Source organism: Xyrauchen texanus, chromosome 24 (assembly GCF_025860055.1).
Source record: "Xyrauchen texanus isolate HMW12.3.18 chromosome 24, RBS_HiC_50CHRs, whole genome shotgun sequence".
Classification (NCBI taxonomy): Eukaryota; Metazoa; Chordata; class Actinopteri; order Cypriniformes; family Catostomidae; genus Xyrauchen; species Xyrauchen texanus.
Window position 1 is genome coordinate 41,301,012 of NC_068299.1, and position 19,287 is coordinate 41,320,298.

General features: G+C 40.0%; 1 protein-coding gene across 2 annotated transcripts in view; it reads left to right on the forward strand.

Annotated features, from left to right (window-relative positions):
• Window positions 1–4,526: 4,526 nt before the first annotated feature.
• Window positions 4,527–19,287, forward strand: part of heatr5b (HEAT repeat containing 5B) — a 78,105-nt gene continuing 63,344 nt past the window's right edge. The window contains exons 1-6 of one of the 2 annotated variants that reach the window (XM_052090188.1): window positions 4,527–4,594; window positions 5,042–5,169; window positions 11,910–12,121; window positions 15,272–15,380; window positions 15,462–15,611; window positions 15,780–15,951. In XM_052090188.1, the coding sequence (XP_051946148.1) occupies window positions 5,044–5,169; window positions 11,910–12,121; window positions 15,272–15,380; window positions 15,462–15,611; window positions 15,780–15,951 (769 nt within the window). In that variant the 5' untranslated portion in view covers window positions 4,527–4,594; window positions 5,042–5,043. Of the gene's footprint in view, window positions 4,595–4,638; window positions 4,894–5,041; window positions 5,170–11,909; window positions 12,122–15,271; window positions 15,381–15,461; window positions 15,612–15,779; window positions 15,952–19,287 lie in introns of those variants that run through there. The other variant, XM_052090189.1, reaches the window with a different exon arrangement.

Genomic DNA, 19,287 nt, shown 5'->3' on the forward strand with positions numbered 1-19,287 from the left:
CTCCTCTTCAGTTTTGAAAGATGCAACTGCCTTAGACAGGCCCGAGCTGTGATCAACTGTTTTAACTGCCATGGAATGTTTGCTTGGCTAGCAGTTAGCTTGATGTTTAGGTTATATGTAATATTTTATGTGATCTTTAAGTTCATACCTTAAAAATCTTCTGCTTCTTTTGATCTTAGTTTAGTTTCCAATAATTTAAGTATTGTTTGAGTCATAAAAAAGATTTCTGGCAAAAATTAAGGTTACAGCAAGAGCTGATATTTTTTGCTGCCAACTGCCATCAGAATTCTCTCACTCGAAGGGAATGAGACTTTGCGTTTAGTAATGCATATTTACATTTACATTTATGCATTTGGCAGACGCTTTTATCCAAAGCGACTTACAGTGCACTTATTACAGGGACAATCCCCCTGGAGCAACCTGGAGTTAAGTGCCTTGCTCAAGGGCCCTACAGTGGCATCTTGGTGGTGCTGGGGCTTGAACCCCCGACCTTCTGGTCAGTAACCCTGAGCCTCAACCACTGAGCTCAGCATATGGGGAGTGCCTTCATAAACAACCTATTTGAAACTTCTCTATAATAACGCTAATATTCTAATATTGGCTATGGTGTTTGAGCCCCTCCTGTTTTGGCCTGAAACTGACCGCTATAAAAACAGGTGCACAGACACTATTTCCTCAGGACTTCTGACTGAGAACAAGGAGCGCATCGCTCGTGCCTCAAGAACTCTGAGTCTTGTAGTGCGGCTAGCGTTCGCAATGTCTCGTTCCCTTCGTCTCAGGGAACCAAGGTTACGTACATAACCAAGACGTTCACAGTGGACGTTGTCCACTTGACATTGTGTTTATTAACGAATAAGGGGAACAGAATCCCATCACGCTGCACTACATGACATAACTTCCCCAAGAGGAAAAATGGCAGCACAGTCTTATGGGACGACGACCGACGTGAGCATGCCACAGTGAGTGAACCTCGTGATAGCCAGGAGGAGAACGCTCATAATGAAAATATGAACTATAGTCATATATTATAATGAACTCCTTATGAACCCAGTCGGGAAGGGAGTTTATTTATAATGAAAGTGCTTGTGGCTTTATGGTAATTATAACAGCCTGAATGCAGGCGGTTGTGTAATGATGGGGAGTCCATACTTAAAGAGAAGGGCACAAGTATTCATATGGCCAATGAATAGCAAGTGCTCTACATTTACATTTACATTTATTCATTTGGCAGATGCTTTTATCCAAAGCGACTTACAAAAGAGCTGTAAACAGAGAGGACTTTGTGAAGAAAGAGATGATACGTCTAGGTTGTCAAACCTTGCAAATGTGTTTTGAGAGGACCATCCTGCTGCAAAACATATGTGTTGTAAGTACACACCATTTGTCCATGCCCATGAGGAGGCCATGCCTCTAGATTAGTGTGCTTTAACACCAATTGGGCAAGTCTGACCCTGCGACTCATAAGCCAGGGTAATTGCATTGACAATCCAGTGAGAAAGTCTTTGCTTGGAGACGGACATTCCTTTTGTTCCTCCTCCATAGCATACAAAGAGCTGATCGGACAGTCTAAACTGGTGTGTATACTCAACGTATGTGTGTAGCGCCCCCACAGGGCATGTTCCTCATCTGAATTAAATGGAGGAGGGAAGAAGGCCTGAAGGTGAACCACCTACGCTTTGAAGGGTGTGGCCAGTACCTTGGGTACATAGCCTTTTCTGGGTTTGACAATTGCTCTTGAAAGACCGGGGCCGAACTCCAGACATGAATTGTCGACTGATGGTGAATGCAGGTCACCTACCTGTTTTACTGAGGCCAGAGCCAGCAGTAGTGTGGTCTTAATGGAGAGCATGCACAAATCAACAGAGTCCAAAGGCTCGAAGGGGGGCCCTGTGAGAGCTTTTAGGACTAAAGTTAAGTCCCAAGTTGGGACTGTAGCCCGCTGAGGTGGGTTTAATCGTCTTGCTCCTTTAAGGAACTTTATGATTAAATCATGCTTGCCTATAGAGGCGGCAGTTTCATGTGCTTGAAACGTAGATATAGTTGACACATACACTTTGAGCATTGACGGGAGTCCTGCGTCTAATATCTCTTGAAGAAATATTAGAATTTCATATATAGGGAAATTTACTAGGTCCTTGCTATGTGTGAGACACCAATCAATGAAAACCTTCCATTTCGGTGCATAGAGGCATCTTATGGACAGTGCTCTGGCTTGTAAAATGGTGTTCTTCATGACTGAATGCGTCAGTTCTGGCACTACCTCCTCAGTGATATTTCCCATGGTGAGCTGCACAGCATCTCCATCATTTCCGAAAATGATGGGCCATTTCGGCCATTTCCGGAAATGATTGGGCCATTTCGGTGCAACTAATAGTGTATTCTTTATTGCTGTTTGTATAGCATTTTTTATTGCATAGGACACAGAAACAACATTTTTCAAAACATCGAGAGCAACAATATTCCTCTCCCGACTTTCGTTCCATGTGGGGGTTGGTCTCAGCCAGGGCTGCGCTTTGACACCAATCCCATTTGTGATATTCATGGACAGGATATCAAAGCGTAGTCGGGGTGGGGAAGGGGTGTGTATCGGTGGGCTGGAGATCTCATCGCTGCTTTTTGCAAATGATGTGGTCTTCATGTCATCATCGGTCCATGACCTTCAGCTCTCACTGGATCGTTTGGCAGTTGAGTGTGAAGTGGCTGGGATGAGGATTAGCACCTCTAAATCTGAGGCTATGGTTCTCAGCATGGAGTGCATACTACGGGTAGGGAAGGAGTTGAATTGCCCCAAGTGAAGGAGTTCAAATACCTCAGGGTCTTGTTCACAAGTGAGGGGACAATGGAGCGGGAGGTTGGCCGGAGAATCGGGGCAGCGGGGGCGGTATTGCATTCGCTCTATCGCACCGTTGTCACGAAAAGAGAGTTGAGTCGGAAGGCAAATCTCTCTATCTACCGGTCAATTTTCGTTCCTACCCTCACCTATGGTCATGAAGGCTGGGTTATGACCGAAAGAACTAGGTCATGAGTACAAGCGGACAAAATGGGTTTCCTCAGAAGGGTGGCGGGCTTCTCCCTTAGAGATAGGGTGAGGAGCTCAGTCATCTGTGAGGAGCTCAGAGTAGAGCCGCTGCTAGTTTGCGTCGAAAGGAGCCAGTTGAGGTGGTTTGTGTATCTGGTAAGGATGCCCCTGGGGCGCCTCCCTAGGGAGGTGTTTCAGACACATCCAGCTGGGAGGAGTCCTTGGGGAAGACCCAGGACTAGGTGGAGAGATTACATCTACACACTGGCCCGGGAATGCATCGGGGTCCCCCAGTCAGAGCTGGTTAATGTGGCTCGGGATAGGAAAGTTTTGGGCCCCCTGCTGGAGCTGCTGGCCCTGCGACCCGACGTCGGATAAGCGGTTGAAGATGGATGCATGGATAATTTTGGCTAAATTTCATGTACATCAATGCAAACCTACTAATAGAAAACGCAACTTTGTGGTGTTACTAAGTGAAATCAGGCAGTACATTAACAGAATTATGGGCCCTTTGAAGACTTTCTGAATAAAAAGTGAGAATTATCAACAAATTTTGTTTAAATTTAAAACAAGATTGTGACCATTTAAATTTAACAGAAAAAGTGAGATTTATGGTGTAAATAAATATTATGAACTTTTTGCTACAAGTAGTCTACATCAATCATTACATTTAAGAGGAGACCGGGGTCAATTCACTTTTGTGTGTGTGTGTGTGTGTCTCAAGAACCAAATAAGACACCACAATTTCTTTGTCACAATTACCGGTAAAGTTAATCTGGCCCAGATTGTGTGAAAATTATTTATATAAATATTTCAAAAATCAATGGTTTTCCCAAAGTTTTGCCATCATTTTTAGGACAAAGAACAATTTTGCCCCAATTAAAGTGACATTATAAAAAAGATTTGTACTTGTGTACCAAGGAAACCAAACAGTGTAAGTTAAGAGCATGCTTGAGATGTTTGATAAAAAGTAAAGGAATGTATCACTTGTGAACAGAATATTAGCGATTGTTTTTAATTATGCACAGAGAAAAGGTAATTGTGTGTATTTAAGATACATAAAAACATTAGCTATGAAATTTGCCTTAGCAAGACAGAGGAATCTGTCGATTTATCAGTCGATTTATTCCCAAAAAGTTTTGGCACGATTTTCTGTAGCTGCTTTCAAAACAGAAAATAACCTATTGGATGTACCTGTAACTTGTGTCACTTGTGCCTGCTACGTTTCTCAGCGCTGTTAAGGATGGGCCAATCATAACAGTTTGTGATTACAGGGTAAGATATTTTTATTTAATGATATTGTGGATTTTCATTTGTATAGAAGGTACCAATCCATTCGGTGAAAAGATTGAAAGGAAATAAGTTTTAGTGTACAAATGTCTCTCCAATGAGGCAAAGATCGTCTCAATGTCTTTCTTGGCCGCTGAGCGCCCCCTGGAGGAATTGAACTGTCACTTTTTAATACGAGCTCAGCAGCGTTCTCTTCGTTCATTGGCTGCGATTCCGGAAGTGACTCACACTTGACGCTTCCACCAACAATCCCAATACAAACGTCAAATCTCTCCTCAAAAATAGGTGAGATAACGCGTACTTAAATAACTACAGCTAGTTTATGAACACAGTGCATCATTAGTCGGAATCTGCTGTTATATTTTTCGTTAGCTTCAGTTTGTTATGACGACATGTACCTGGTTATGTGCTCAGTTTAGGCCTTGTGTCATTCAATGAGAAAAAACAAGGTGTTGTGATGATCGGTTCTTTGAAATCTTCCTTCAGTGTCTGACGCATTAATTTGGCTACAGCTCAAGACTTGAGTGTTTAATTACAGAGGAAAACTGCGATAATTTTTTCTTCCTGAACAGCTGCAGTTGCAGGTGAATGTCAGAAAAGGATCCAGTTGCTTATCTAGATAGCATTTTTGTCCATCTTAGTCTCAAAATCTAGTGAGCTGTCTACGTAGACAGCATGTTGTGTGTAAACCTCATGAGCATTATTGTAAATGCTTCTTGTTGTTTCTGTCAGGGATGGAGCTGGCACACAGTTTACTGCTGAATGAAGAGGCTCTGTCTCACATCACTGAAGCAAAGAGAGCTGTCTTCATCTTTGAGTGGCTCAGGTTTCTGGATAAAGTTCTTATAGCAGCAAATAAGGTAAAACTACCTATATGACACCTTACATACACTGTAATGTGGGTCTGCTTCTTCCAACTGTCCATATTCTGTGTAATGTATTCCAATACGTCCTGTCAAGAGTTGTCCTTTAAAAGGGAACGTGAATTCTCATCTGTAAATGTAGTTTCCGGGTGTGTCAGAGGAACATAGATTTGAACATATATGGGTGAATCCTACAAGACATCTCAAGAACATGTCCAGGTCATATTTCACCCTAAAATGCAAAGGAAGATATGAGGAATAAAAAAGGAAATAATAATACAAATTATCATGACAATTCAAGGTAACATGACATTTCCTTGAATCTCTTTACTGCAGTGTGGTAAAAGTGAAGATATGTTATTTAACTTGTAATGTGTTGTATAAAGTACTATATAAAGTAAGTATTGTTTTGCTGCCTTGAATTATATTAATGCAGATTTTAATAAAATATAATATTTCAGTATTGTGAAAATGGGAATTATGGGAAACTCACAATGGGAAACTCAAAAATATGAATGCAGAATAATAAAATTGGGTAAAATATGCTTAAAGAAGTATTCTCATGTTAATTACCACAAAACAATAAATCCTTATATGTACAGTATGTATATATATATATATTAGGGCTGTTGATATAATGCGTTAATTCAGTGCGATTAAGTTTATAATAAATAACGTGTTAAAAAAATTTACGCAATTAATCGCACTGAAAGAAAGAGTCCTGAGAAATGCAAGCTTCTAGTACCACCTGTTTACTCCAGAGGGCAGTAAGTGAAACTTAGCTGTGTGGCAACATGCAGTTTATACAGTGAAGAAAACTGTGGAGTGGTGGTGTAGTGGCCTAATGCACATAACTGTTAATCAAAAGGTCGCTGGTTCGATACCCACGGCCACCACACCATTGTGTCCTTGAGCAAGGCACTTAACTCCAGGTTGCTCCGGGGGGATTGTCCCTGTAATAAGGGCTCTGTAAGTCGCTTTGGATAAAAGCATCTGCCAAATGCATAAATGTAAATGTAAAACACGTTACGTTCTTGCGTTCAAAACACTTGATGGAGCGCAAATACGAACGAAGAGATCTTAAGATGTCTTCTAAGTATTAAACTATATTTAACTTGACACAGTGGCTTAAACATTTTTTGTTAACACACCTGAGACGCTACACAAGTATCTGTCTGATGCAGGTGTACATTGACGGGTCCTTAAACAAGTCCTCATAATAAATCTCATATATATATATATATATATATATATATATATATATATATATATTATATTAGGGATGCACCGAAATTTAAATTCTGGGCGAAACCGAAAATCCAGGACGCACTTGGCTGAAAACCGAAACCGAAATTTCCTTTTTTTTTATTAATATAATACTTTTTCATGAATTTAATGAATCTGAATTGAAAAACTACAAACCAATAAAATAATCACACTTTTATTGAAAGTAACTCACCAAAATTGGACAAAGAATATATTAAAACAATATTAAATATTATTCTTCATTCAGTTCTGTAAAAATCTAATTTTACAGGTTTTATTAACAATTATCCAAATAATGTAAAGTTTTAGAAAACTATTATATGCAGAACAACAGTCAAGTAATGAACTTATTTAAACTTTTTGAAAGATGCTAGCTATGCAACAGTAATTTTAATTAAAACAAAAGGCAGAACACAGAATGGCAGAGGGCCTCTATTCCACTGATCTATATATATATATATATATATATATATATATATAAACTATAATTATATATGTAGAGCAGTGCACTATTCTGTTTATGTAAACGTATGTCCACTTTAAGTGAAAATTATTGTGCAAAACAGCAGTAATTGAACTAAATCCAACCTCTACTGTAAACGACAGATGTATCCTCAAGTGAAGAACAAGTGTAATGTAATTGCTATACACATCATATTGGACCGCTTTCTATTTAAGTACAAGTGACAGGTTTCTCTTCAAGAACAAAAGTTGCTAAACGTTCTGACAGTCTCCTGTCTGAAAGCTCATCAAGAACATGAGATGCTGCACTGAACAGTTTCTCACTCTCTGTGCTGGTGCTTGGGCAGATAAATACCTGTGTGCAATCCGCGCAAGCAAAGGAAAGCGGTCTTTGTTTATGCAACCTTAGTCAAGGGGATTGTCGCTTCTGGCTAGATACGTCTCAAGTTGTGGTGTAGTTGCACTAGTTGTGGCACTGCTGTGGATCGGGGCACTTTCCTGTAGAATCTCTTGCTGTACTCTGTGTGTGTGTGTGTGTGTGTGTGTGTGTGTATATATATATCTTGAAATTTCTGCTAAACAAACGCTGCAGATCGCAAATTTGATATCCTTATCAGAAACTTTGAAGAATTTCCACACCACTGACATGATCGGCCTTTGTTTGGTAGCGCCGTGATAAGGGCTAGATCGACCCAGAGTGAAATCTGAGCACTGAGGGGCGGGGCGAGGAGGTATATATTTTCGGCCTTTTTTGTCTTTCGGCCAAAAACCGAAAGTGCCATTTTCGGCGACCGAAATTTCGGTGCATCCCTAATATATATATATATATATATATATATATATATATAAATTATTATTATTATTATTTTTTTTACTGAAATATCACATGAGCGAGAGTGGGATATGGCCCTATATCAGCATTGCTGTAATTCGACCGCAGGCACAAGGCTGTAGGTAATCACAGCAGTGGTGATTTAGGGCCATATACCATGATTGAGGTATTGCTTATATACAACAGTTCAATGAACAAGTACATTTTAAAAAATGAGGAGAAACTGTGTTCGGTCACAAAAAACGCATTTGTGCATGGAACTTCTTACGCGATGGTTCAGAATCTGCTATTACTGATTCACACCAAATGATGCGTCCAAGCCTCCCAAACACATCACTTTAGAACTACTAGTATCACGGCTTGGGCTGTTTCAAACATGTTATTGGAGAAACAACGATATGTGTGTGTGTGTGTGTGTGAGAGTGAGAGAGAAAGATAGATAGATGGATAAATGGAGCATGTGCGATCATGATCACCTGTTGATGATGCTGTAGTGTGTTAGTCAGCTTTCTGAATATAATGTCATTTTGGTGAAAGTCATCTTATTTTCTCAGTATTCCTCCCTATTTCACGCTAGCCGGTGTGCAAGAGTCTTTCACTATAGAAACCACAATCTTCTCCGCCATTTTGAACGTTATTTTCTCTCCAATTTTGAAACTCCGGTAAGTGGTAAGCTCCTTGAGTTTGTGTAATGAATCTATCTGTACTCAGCTGTGATGAGCTTTAATGGTGAAGTTGTTAGTCATTTAAAGCTATTTCCTAGCTTTAGAAGTGTAGTAGCAGGGCTCTACAGTGCGAGTATTTCACGCACATTTGCCCCTAAAAATAGATATGTGCGAACTGGAAAAATGATTTACGAGCACAGTGTGCGAATAAAGATTACAAACGTATCGGTATCGGCGACATCGCATTTTATTTTAAGCGAAAAAGAGATGAGGAGAAAGAGGAATTTGGTGAGGGGGATTCGCAAGGTTCAACTAACGAAGTCTCTTCACAAGGTTTACCGGAGACGGCTAACGTTAGGGATGCTGAGAACAACGTTAGCGATGCTACCGTGACCACAGCTGTCACGTCAACGTCCACTTTAGCCGGTGGAGGGAGAACGTATAGATTCAATGCGAATTGCCTCAAAATGTTCCCATGGCAAGAGTTCGAAAACAATGTCATGTTCTGCAAATATTGTAGAGGGCAGAAACAGGTGGGCATCTCGTCCTTCGTGTCAGGAAACCCACATCTGAAATAGTGATGGGTTATTTGCGAACGAGTCGGCTCTTGTAGGTGAACGCTGGGAGCAGGCTCGCATATCAGAATCTATTTATAAAAATATTTAAAAACAAATTAAGATACGAATAATCAAAAGATTTAAAAATAACGAAAAAACAAATAAAATAATATAGGCCTCAATGCTCAAGCGCACACATTAGTTCTGACTGTCTGCTCAGACTAAAAGCCTCACCTGTTGTTCCTGTCAATCAGACATGCAGTGTCAACCAATGAACCAAAGATGCGTGAGGTAGGGCGGAGCCAATTTATGTTGTTCAGATTGTATTTGAATTGTTACATTTATATGCAACATTCTTCAAAATATCTTCTTATATGTTCAACAGAAGAAAGAAACTCATACAGATAACATCCTTCTTTTTTACATTTATTTCAATTTGTGGGATGCTGCAGTTTTGCAAATTATTTATTTTTCTTTGATATGGTGCATTATTCTATTATCAGTACCGCCGCTACCTACATGCATACTACGCAGTTTGCGTAGGGCATCAACTCCCTAGGGGGGCACCATCTTACCCTAGGATGGCACCAGAAAGTCCACCGGCTGCCCTTACGCGCTCGCTATACGTTATTCAAGGACCCGAAAGCAGTTGCGCAACACTGATGATCGCTTCACGCTCATATCACGTGTAGGGCATCAATTTGGCCAGCGGTGGCCCTGTCTATTATGCTGTTCAGATTGTATTAATTTTGAATAATTAGAGATTTATATGCACTTTGTTTATATACAATAAGTTATACTTTAAATGCAAATGTTTAATAGTATTATTTTTCTTAACAAATCAATGCATTTTTAAATAATTGTGGTTAAGGTAGAGTATAATTTCATTTAATAATTGAATTAGTATTGTTTTAACATAAATTATGAAAAGAGCCGGAATGCCAATCGCTAATCTGAAAAGAGATAGTGTGGCGAAACATCTCCCGGTGCATATCCAGTGCTCTGGATGAGACAGGAGAAACCATCAGGCTCTGTGTCAGCAGCCTTGAGGAGGCAAGTTCTGCGGTCTGAGGAGGAGAAGAGGAGGCAGCTGAAAATAAAGATAAACATCGCATACTTCATTGTGAAAGAAGAAGAACCTTTCATCAAATTTGGGCCGCTTATCAGACTCCACCACAAAAACAGAGTTTACATTAATCCCACATACGACAATGTGCGGAGATGATCGGTCAAATTGCTGACATAATGAGAGATCGCTGGCTGACTTCTAAGTATGCAAGACGGTCAACATACAAAAGCAGCTGGACAACTGATATCCTTTGATTTTAGTAGGCATAGGTTCAATGCGTGATTTGGGAGGTATGTGCTGTTCCACAGATGTGTGTCCCTTAGTACACGTACACACACTCATACACGCAGTATAAATATATATGTAATAAATAGTTTGTTAATAAACTCTGTATTTAATTTTCACTGTGCTCCTAAATTTCTTTGTGTGCTCCTAAATATTTTCATTTAGGAGAGCATGTACTCCTTGGGAAAAAAGTTAGCGTAGAGCCCTGAGTAGTAATATGAACAATCACAGAGTGCTCTTGAATATAAACACTGACTGACGCTGACTCGCTTCACGTCACCAACTGGCTCATATTACACAGAGGTCAATTGTCTCCACCTGCTGGCTAAAAAAATGTAATGTCACAATATTAAATGTAAAGAGACTGATGGCTTTTAACACATCTGCACTGCTCTTGCACTTTAGTTTAGAATGGGACCAACACAAGCGGAGTGACACACCCAGTGAAGCGTTCGAGTGCTGATGGTGTGAGTCATCAGTACTCATGGAATGTCTCTTGTCCAATCAGATTCAAAGACTGGAACTTACTGTTGTATATATATATATATATATATATAAGCTACAGTGAGGCACTTACAATGGAATTTTGGAAGGTTTAAAGTAGTGGTCAACCGATATTTTGCCAAAGCCGATATTCTGAACTTTTTTTTTATTGGCATTGGCCGATAAATTTTCCCATTTGGACGATTTGGTTCTTGACAAAAAAAAAGGGCTCACCTTTGCAATATCATCCCAACATTGAAGAATGGTGGTGGTAGGATCATACTGTGGGGGTGTTTTTCAGCAGCGGGGACTGGACAAGGTTGAAGGAAAGCTGAACACAGTAATATACAGAGATATCCTTAATGAAAACCTTGTCCAGAGTGCTCAGGACTTCAGACTGTGTCGAAGGTTCAACTTCCAACAGGACAATGACACTAAGCACACAGCTAAGACAACACAAGAATGGATTAGAGACAACTCTGTGAATGTCTTTGAGTGGCCCAGCCAGAGTCTGGACCTGAACCCGATCGAACATGTCTGGAGAGACCTAAAAATGGCTGTCAGTAGACCGTAAAGAATAATGTAAGGGATAATGTGCAGTCAGTCATTTGTTATTGTACAATAAACCCTGACAGGTGATCAGGACACCGACATGTTGCAGAGGACAATTGTATCAGCCTGTAGGGGTTTATTTTCCGATAACCAATGCTGACTGTACATTATCCCACTTATTACACAGCTACTAATCAAATAAATATAAAAATAGACATAAAATATTGATTTGCATTGTAATAATGTCATCATGTAAAATGAAATATACCGCAGAGTAGAATTACTGAGTTCAACCTTCAGTTTGCATCGGAGATCTGATCTCTGATCTGCTGTATCTAACTAAATAAACGTGACACATTTATTTGTGTTAACCAAAGACTACCTGCAAACCCGGTTGTGTGATCATTATTCCGAAATATTTGCCCACTGAATGCTGCGATTGACCGCTCCGAAGTATTCCAGAGAGCCATGCAATAATAAAAGATGTCATTTAAATCCTCTGTTCTTGTTTTTTCTGTACACGTGTCTATATGATCCTCGCGACTGACCGATGTTTCTGGCAACAGGTCGATGTGAAGGAGAAACAGAAGAAGCTGGTGGAGCAGTTGACTGGTTTGATCAGCAGTTCTCCAGGACCACCCACAAGAAAACTGCTGGCCAAGAACCTGGCCGTGCTCTACAGCATCGGAGACACCTTCACCGTCTTCCAGACACTCGACAAGTGTAATGACATCATCAAGAGCAAAGATGACACCCCGGCGTACTTGCCCACCAAACTGTGAGTGCACTCCACTGCTGTTAAAAGAAGATAAATTAAGCTGTTGATGTAATGTACTGGCTTGAGTCTGGATATTAAACAGTATTTTGAGATGTTAAAGCTGATGTGTCATAATCAGAGAATGATTGTAATGGATGTAACCATTAATGACACTTCATGATGTTCATAATATTGAAGAGAGAAAAGACAATAATAAATATAGCTGCGAGCAGCAATGACGGGCCCAAGCACCATGGGTCCTTTTCCACCCTTTGGCTTTCGTAAAACAATGTTTTACAATGACACATACATTTGGCATTTGAAGCAATTTGGGTAAATATAAGAGAACTATTTTAAAGTCTCCTTTCCTGCTGCCCGGTGGTGGCGCTATGTCAGTAACCTACAATAGTCAAATCCATGTGATTAGCCCCCAACATACATCTCAATTTTGATCTAAATCACACATTGCTCACAGAAGATGTGAGACACTGCTGTTTCTAATTTTTTTTCCATTAATATAATGCCTCACTATGGCAACACCGTTCAATATTTCAAAATCTGTTTGCAATTTAGCATCTTCAATATCTTGTCATAATGTTGTCTAAATGTGGTGACAGTCTCATGAATCCCCTAGGAGGACTATTTAAAAGTTCAGAGAATGCAATATTAAAAAAAATCCAAAATGGATGACTTCCTGTTGGGCAGAGCTAATAATTATAATTCTGAAAGTTGTCCAGCTTGATGAGAACTATATATGTACAAATTTTGGTGACTGTAGGTGAAACAACGCCCATTTTAAAGCAGTTAACTGTCACTGGCCAGCAGGTGGGCCATTTGAATGTGGCTATAAAACAAATGTTTTGTTTTATATCAAAAACTCCAGCAATGTTCAAAAACGTGGTATCAAATTAATGATTAAAAACTCAACTTTCATCTTCTGAAGTCTATTTTGCAATTAGAGCATTACAGTGCATTTTTAAAACATGCGACATGTGAGCAACGATACTTATGTTTCATGTTCTCTGCTTATGATCCAATCCAATGATTGAATTAAAAACAGCATGAATTTCATTGTGAGGGTCCACTGATGAAAATTATCCACATCAGATTGGTTAAGTAACATTATTACCTTCTATTTTAAATTCTGTTTATATTTTTGTATCTCTGATTTAGCAGCTTTGTTCACCTGAAATTTCCACTAACATTATGCCAATTGTTTGAATTGGCATTATTCAAGTGTATTATAGAGGATAAGCTTTTATGTATGTAAATATGTTTTATGCTATTTGTTAAATTAAATGTATACATAATATTAATGTGAATGTATCTTTCTATCTATATATCAGGGGTTAAATGGTTCTCGGTAAAAAAAACAAACCGCACGGTTCACCACCCACGGTTTGGTAAGCATTTGCTGCGTGGTTCATCTCTAATTTAATAACGCATCTGGATCATACACTTTGAAAAGAAAATAAAGCGGCAAGTAGACATTTTTGCAAGCACGCACGCACGATTTTGCTCTTATGGAAAGAAATTGGTACTTTTATTAACCAAAGTGGCATTCAACTGATCACAATATATAGTCAGGACATTAATAATATGAAAAATTACTATTACAATTTGAAAGAAATGTTCAGAAGTTCTTAAACTACTTAAAAATTTCTCATAAAACAAAATCCTCCATGTGCAGCAATGACATCTTTGCAGATCCTTGGCATTCTAGCTGTCAGTTTGTACAGATACTCAGGTGACCTTTCACCCCACACTTCCTGTAGCACTTGTCATAGATGTGACTGTCTTTTCGGGCACTTCTCATGCACCTTACAGTCTAGCTGATCCCACAAAAACTCAATGGGGTTAAGATCCTTAACACTCTTTTCCAATTATCTGTTGTCCAATGTCTGTGTTTATTTGCCCACTCTAAACCTTTCATTTTCTGTTTCAAATTTGGCTTTTTCTTTGCAATACTTCCCATAAGGCCTGCACCCCTGAGAACTGGTGTTCAGTGGGTAGAATTCAATGAAGCTGTGAGCTGAGGACATGCGAGGTGTTTATTTCTCAAACGAGTCTCTGATGTACTTATCCTCTTATTTAGTTGTACATCTGGTCTTCCACATCTCTTTCTGTCCTTGTTAGAGTCAGTTGTCCTTTGACTTTGAAGACTGTAGTGAATACCTTTTGTATAAAATCTTCAAGCATTGTATTGTAAAATTATTGGCTGATGAGTTTCTAGAGAAAGATGTTTCTTTTTTAACCTAATATTGACTTTAAGATATATCAGTCTATTGCATACTGTGGAAACACAAAGACAATGTTGAGCTTCATTGAATGAACCAAATAGCTTTCAGCAGTGTTTGATTTTCTAGTACCAATTTAGCATGATTACACAAGGATAAGGTGTTGGAGAGATGGCTGCTGGAAATGGGCCTGTCTAGATGTGATAAATAATTTTTTTCAAATAGTGATGGTGCTGTTTTTTACAAAAATAATGTCCTGACTACTTTGTGATCAGTTGAATGCCACTTTGGTGAAATAAAGTACAAATTTCCTTCTGAAACAGCAAAATCTGTACATTATTCCAAACATTTGGCTGCCAGTGTATATACAGTATATGTGTGTGTTTATATGTGTATATATATATATATATATATATATATATATATATATATATATATATCACACACACACAGTATAATGTCATATTTCAAACTCAAGTCAGTTTTTTGCATATTTTTTGTTCATCACATGTTGTTTCAAAGCAGCTTTAAAGAAAATCATGTCTGAATGTTCTTTGTGAACAAGCCAAAGGCAAGGAAAGAAACACAAAGATATGTTTTGGTAGAAGAGGGAGAAAAACCCACTCTCCTCCTGCAAGTCTCACATTATAATAAACATACAATTGTTAAATATTATCAAGTTACATACTACAGTATATGTGATACTAGTTATGTGTTCATTGAATGAATTAATTAACTTTGGTTAACTTTAACCTGTAAGTTAAACCCTCATTGCCAAAGGTAAAGCATTATACCTTTTGATGGAAGATTATGAACACAAACATTTTTGTTCTTTGGAATAACATGCATGTGTATTAAGAAAGTGACTTATGCTATTAAAGTGTATAAATGATTTTAGAAACATTGTATGCGGTGTGTGTTGTTGTGCTGTCAGTGCTGCTGTGGCATGTGTGGGGGCATTCTACGAGCGGATGGGCCGAATGCTGGGCAGCTCTTTCCCTGAAACCATCAATAACCTGCTGAAAGCTCTGAAGAGTGCAGAGGTACAGCACCACTCTCATTTTCTGTTTCACAGACACATTTAATCATGTTGATTTTCTCAAGCTGCCATGTGTTTGTGTCAGTCGCAGGGTCGAGGGGAGATTCTTCTCAGTCTGCAGAAGGTTCTCAGTGGGCTCGGAGGGGCCGCTGCCTCCTGTCATAGAGATATTTACAAGAACGCTCGCTCACTGCTCACCGATAGATCCATGGCAGTCCGATGTGCCATCGCAAAGGTAAACTGCATGCTGACAGACACATTTAGTATTCATAGTTAAATAATCGATGATTTAAAGAAGTTACTGATGTTTATTAGACATGAATGTGACTTCCTGATTTCAGTGTGTGAAATACAGTATGAACGATCATGTGATTCTGATGCCATTGTTCCTGTCTCTGGTCAGTGCTTGTTAGAGCTGCAGAATGAGGCTGTGTTCATCTGGACGACTGAATTGGAGAACGTGGCCACGCTGTGTTTTAAAGCTCTGGAAGGTTCTACGTACGGTGTGCGCGTCGCTGTTTCCACGCTGTTAGGAACGGCCATGGCCACAGCGCTCATGCCGAAACAGGCCACAGGTGAATTTCATGTGTGTTTATGTGGACGAGCAGATTTAGATTTATGAGCAATGGTTCAGTGGGTGCTGTTGCATTGCTTGTTTTCTCTCCCTGAAACCCTCATGTGTCTCTAGGTTTAGAGGATTGTTCGAGTGCTCGCGGACCGGTCTCAGATACGGCGTGCTGACGAGCACACTCTGCTCGCGCAGCTCTGTCTTGTAGTAAACGCAGCGAGACGCGTTTTTACATTTTTTAATTTTTATTCAGCACAGATTTCAGTTATAAACCCCAATGATGTGCATAAGCTAGTAGAAACCATATTGAACTGCCCCAACATTGGAGAAAACATGTAACACTAATTAGAAACAATGTTATAAGACGAAAAATATTTTTTCATTGCTAGTTTCATTATCTTAAATGGGTCATTACATACTCTTGTTGTATAATTGTATTATCTTCCCTGAGGTACACTTATAATGTCAGTTAAGTTGTTTTTTTTTTGCACCAAAACAGTCTAACAGTATAATTTAATATTTAATAATACAGTAACAATCATAATTTAATAATATCTATTCATTTTCCAACCTGTCTCTGGCCCTCTGTCTGAAACGATCAGTTTTAAGCCATCTATGATTGGCTAATTTTGTGCAGCCCCTCAAATATAGACATGTTTGAAACTCAATCGGAAGAAAATGAACAAGCTCCACAACATTATAAAATTATATTTCTGGGTTTCCACATAACATACACCCAATACATTTCATCCGAATACATTAAGCACAATGGCAGCCAGACTATAAAACAGTCATGACATTTGAAATATTTGTAAATTAAGTTGTTTACTTAAGGTTTTGCATCAGGTCCAATAGAGTTTTTAACTGCCTCATCTTTAATAATGCTCATTCAAAAACGGTTCCTTTGCAAAGCTTGAATCATGTATTGACTGGTTCACAAGCAATCCATGCTGATCTGATGCAAAAACATACATCCACGCTGAAATGTTCTGAATACGCAAACATAATCCAATCCTTAGTGATGTTGGGTGCTTCAAATGGCTTCAACAGACCAAAACAGAGACACTAGTCTTCAAATCTCACATCTTCTGTGTTTGTTTACAACACAGAAAAGCATGTGTTTCTCCCAGTCAGTGGCAGCAGCAGAATGAGACGCATTTTTCAAAGTTGTGCTTGTATCATTTTGAAACACGGCGGTAGGTTGAGTAAAATTGAGTGTTGACGTGGTCCCCCTGGAGAATGGCGGGAAGTTGGGCTACCCAGGGTATGACGCACTTGGACATCGTCAGAGCCACGAGATCTTTGCTGGTTGTGAGGTCAGTTGGTGGGAATTTAATGGGAGCGTGGCTGTGTAGGCGTGTAACGATGATGAGCAGGCGTAGGTGGCACCCTGAAATTTGGGGCACGTTGCACCTTTGTTAGTTGCTGGGTGGTCGCGTACAGCTTCGCATGCTTTACAAAACGTTTGGACCAAAGAAAATCTGGGAATGATGGGTAGGTCCCTCAAGGTCTTTTTGCAGTCCCCTGGATGGTGAGCTGTTAGAAGCATTGAAGTGAGAGAGCCCAGTTATCATGTTCTCACGTGACCCATGGCCAGCAAGGCTGTCTGCAAGAACTGTGGGACAGAGGTGTTCACTTCAACAGACTCTAAAGAGCTAGTGGCCACAAGGATCAGATTTGCAGATAGTGTTTTCAGCACTAGTGATATAGGTAACAGACTTGTATGTTTTCTTTAGTAAAGAATCAGTGCAGCCACACTGGGCACTAGGGCACTGGAGACTCCAACAAAGGTCGCGACTGAATGTTCAACTTCTGGCACATTTTGCACCCCAATGGCCATAGAAGCTAAGTTGCGTGCAGTTTTTGATCGCCTCTTGGCCATCTCTGATCCTTTCATGGCACTACAAAATTCTGCCACAAAGTCTTTACCTGCAGGAAAAGTAAAAGTATCTGTAGGTAGAGACTTGCGAAAGAACACATTGGACTGAACAGGATGGGCAGGGCACTCATCAAGTCTGAGACAAGCCACTGCTATCTGAAGCACTGTTAATGTGTCATCCACTGGAGGTGGAACAGTCCCTGAAAAATGGTATGAGCCTCCAGAGCCACCCATGTCGGATCCATCTGGCACATCCTGCGGATCATCAGACCGGGAGTTTCAAAGCCAAGGTGCTGCTGAAATTGTGTATTAGAAGCACACATGGACATAGTGACAAGGTGGGAGCTATAAGGAGTGTTGGGCGCTTCGTTCAGGAGTGAGTTTGGTTATTAGCAATAATTAATTATGTGTGGGTGGGTGGAGTGCACAAAATGACAGACGTGGTTCTTGTGGAGAGTATGTCGCGTGAGGTTTCCGGCCAGAGAAGGTAGCCGCGAATCTGGGTGGAGAGACTGGTTAATGGCGTCTGGTACAATAACTTTGGGACAAAGCTGGACTCTATTGCCAAGTTATCTGTTCGCCAAATGTGTGTGTATTTATGTTTGTGAGGGGTCGTGTGTGGTTAGTACGAGAGAGAGACTCAGCGGTCCGTAAACTGTACAAGCAATAACCTTGATACACAAGAATAACACACTATAATAATCTATCTCTGCCCAGACGTAAACCTCTTACTTGAGTCGTGTGAGGAAGCAGGTAGAATGTGTGTATGTCCGTCGCTTGACTCCAACTCGGAACCCGGGTGAAGATGGGAGGCCATTTCCTCACTCTGTCGTCGGGCAGTATGGTGGCTGATTCTTGGTGGGTCGGTGGAGAAAACAGCCAAGTCGACTTTGTTGAAGAGGAATGAGAAATCTTTCTTCACTTCTACAGGCAAATGAGTGAGATGTGGATTGCTCGGCGGCCTCCTTCACTTCCGTTAGCATGTTCAGTGGACACTGGATTAATTTTAATTTGTCCAGAGAGATGATGATCGTATGGCCAAAGTTTCTGGTACATATGTTACTTCCTTGGGCAACGAGGCTGCACATGGGAGCAGCAGTGCTGCGTCTAGATGAGGCATGAAGCAGCGTCCACAAAAATCTCGAAGTTCGATCCTTCAGAATTGTACACATAGGTGTAAAGTGAGCAAGGCTTCATGGGATCTGTAATCTGTTTTGGACTCTCTTTGTTTGATATTGGCATGGTTGTTGTTATCAGGATTTATGACTCTATGTAGGCCTCAGTCAGGCTTTATGACTGCATAGGCCTGCCTTTGTCTCATATCTGAGTACATGAGGACCAACAGGAGTAGGAGAGGCAGTATTCTCTTCATTTGATAAATGTTATTGAGCATCCTCAGTGGAGCCTGTAGTTGCTGTAGAGACCAAGCCTGCTGGTTGAAGGGACTGAAGGAGTTGCTTCTTC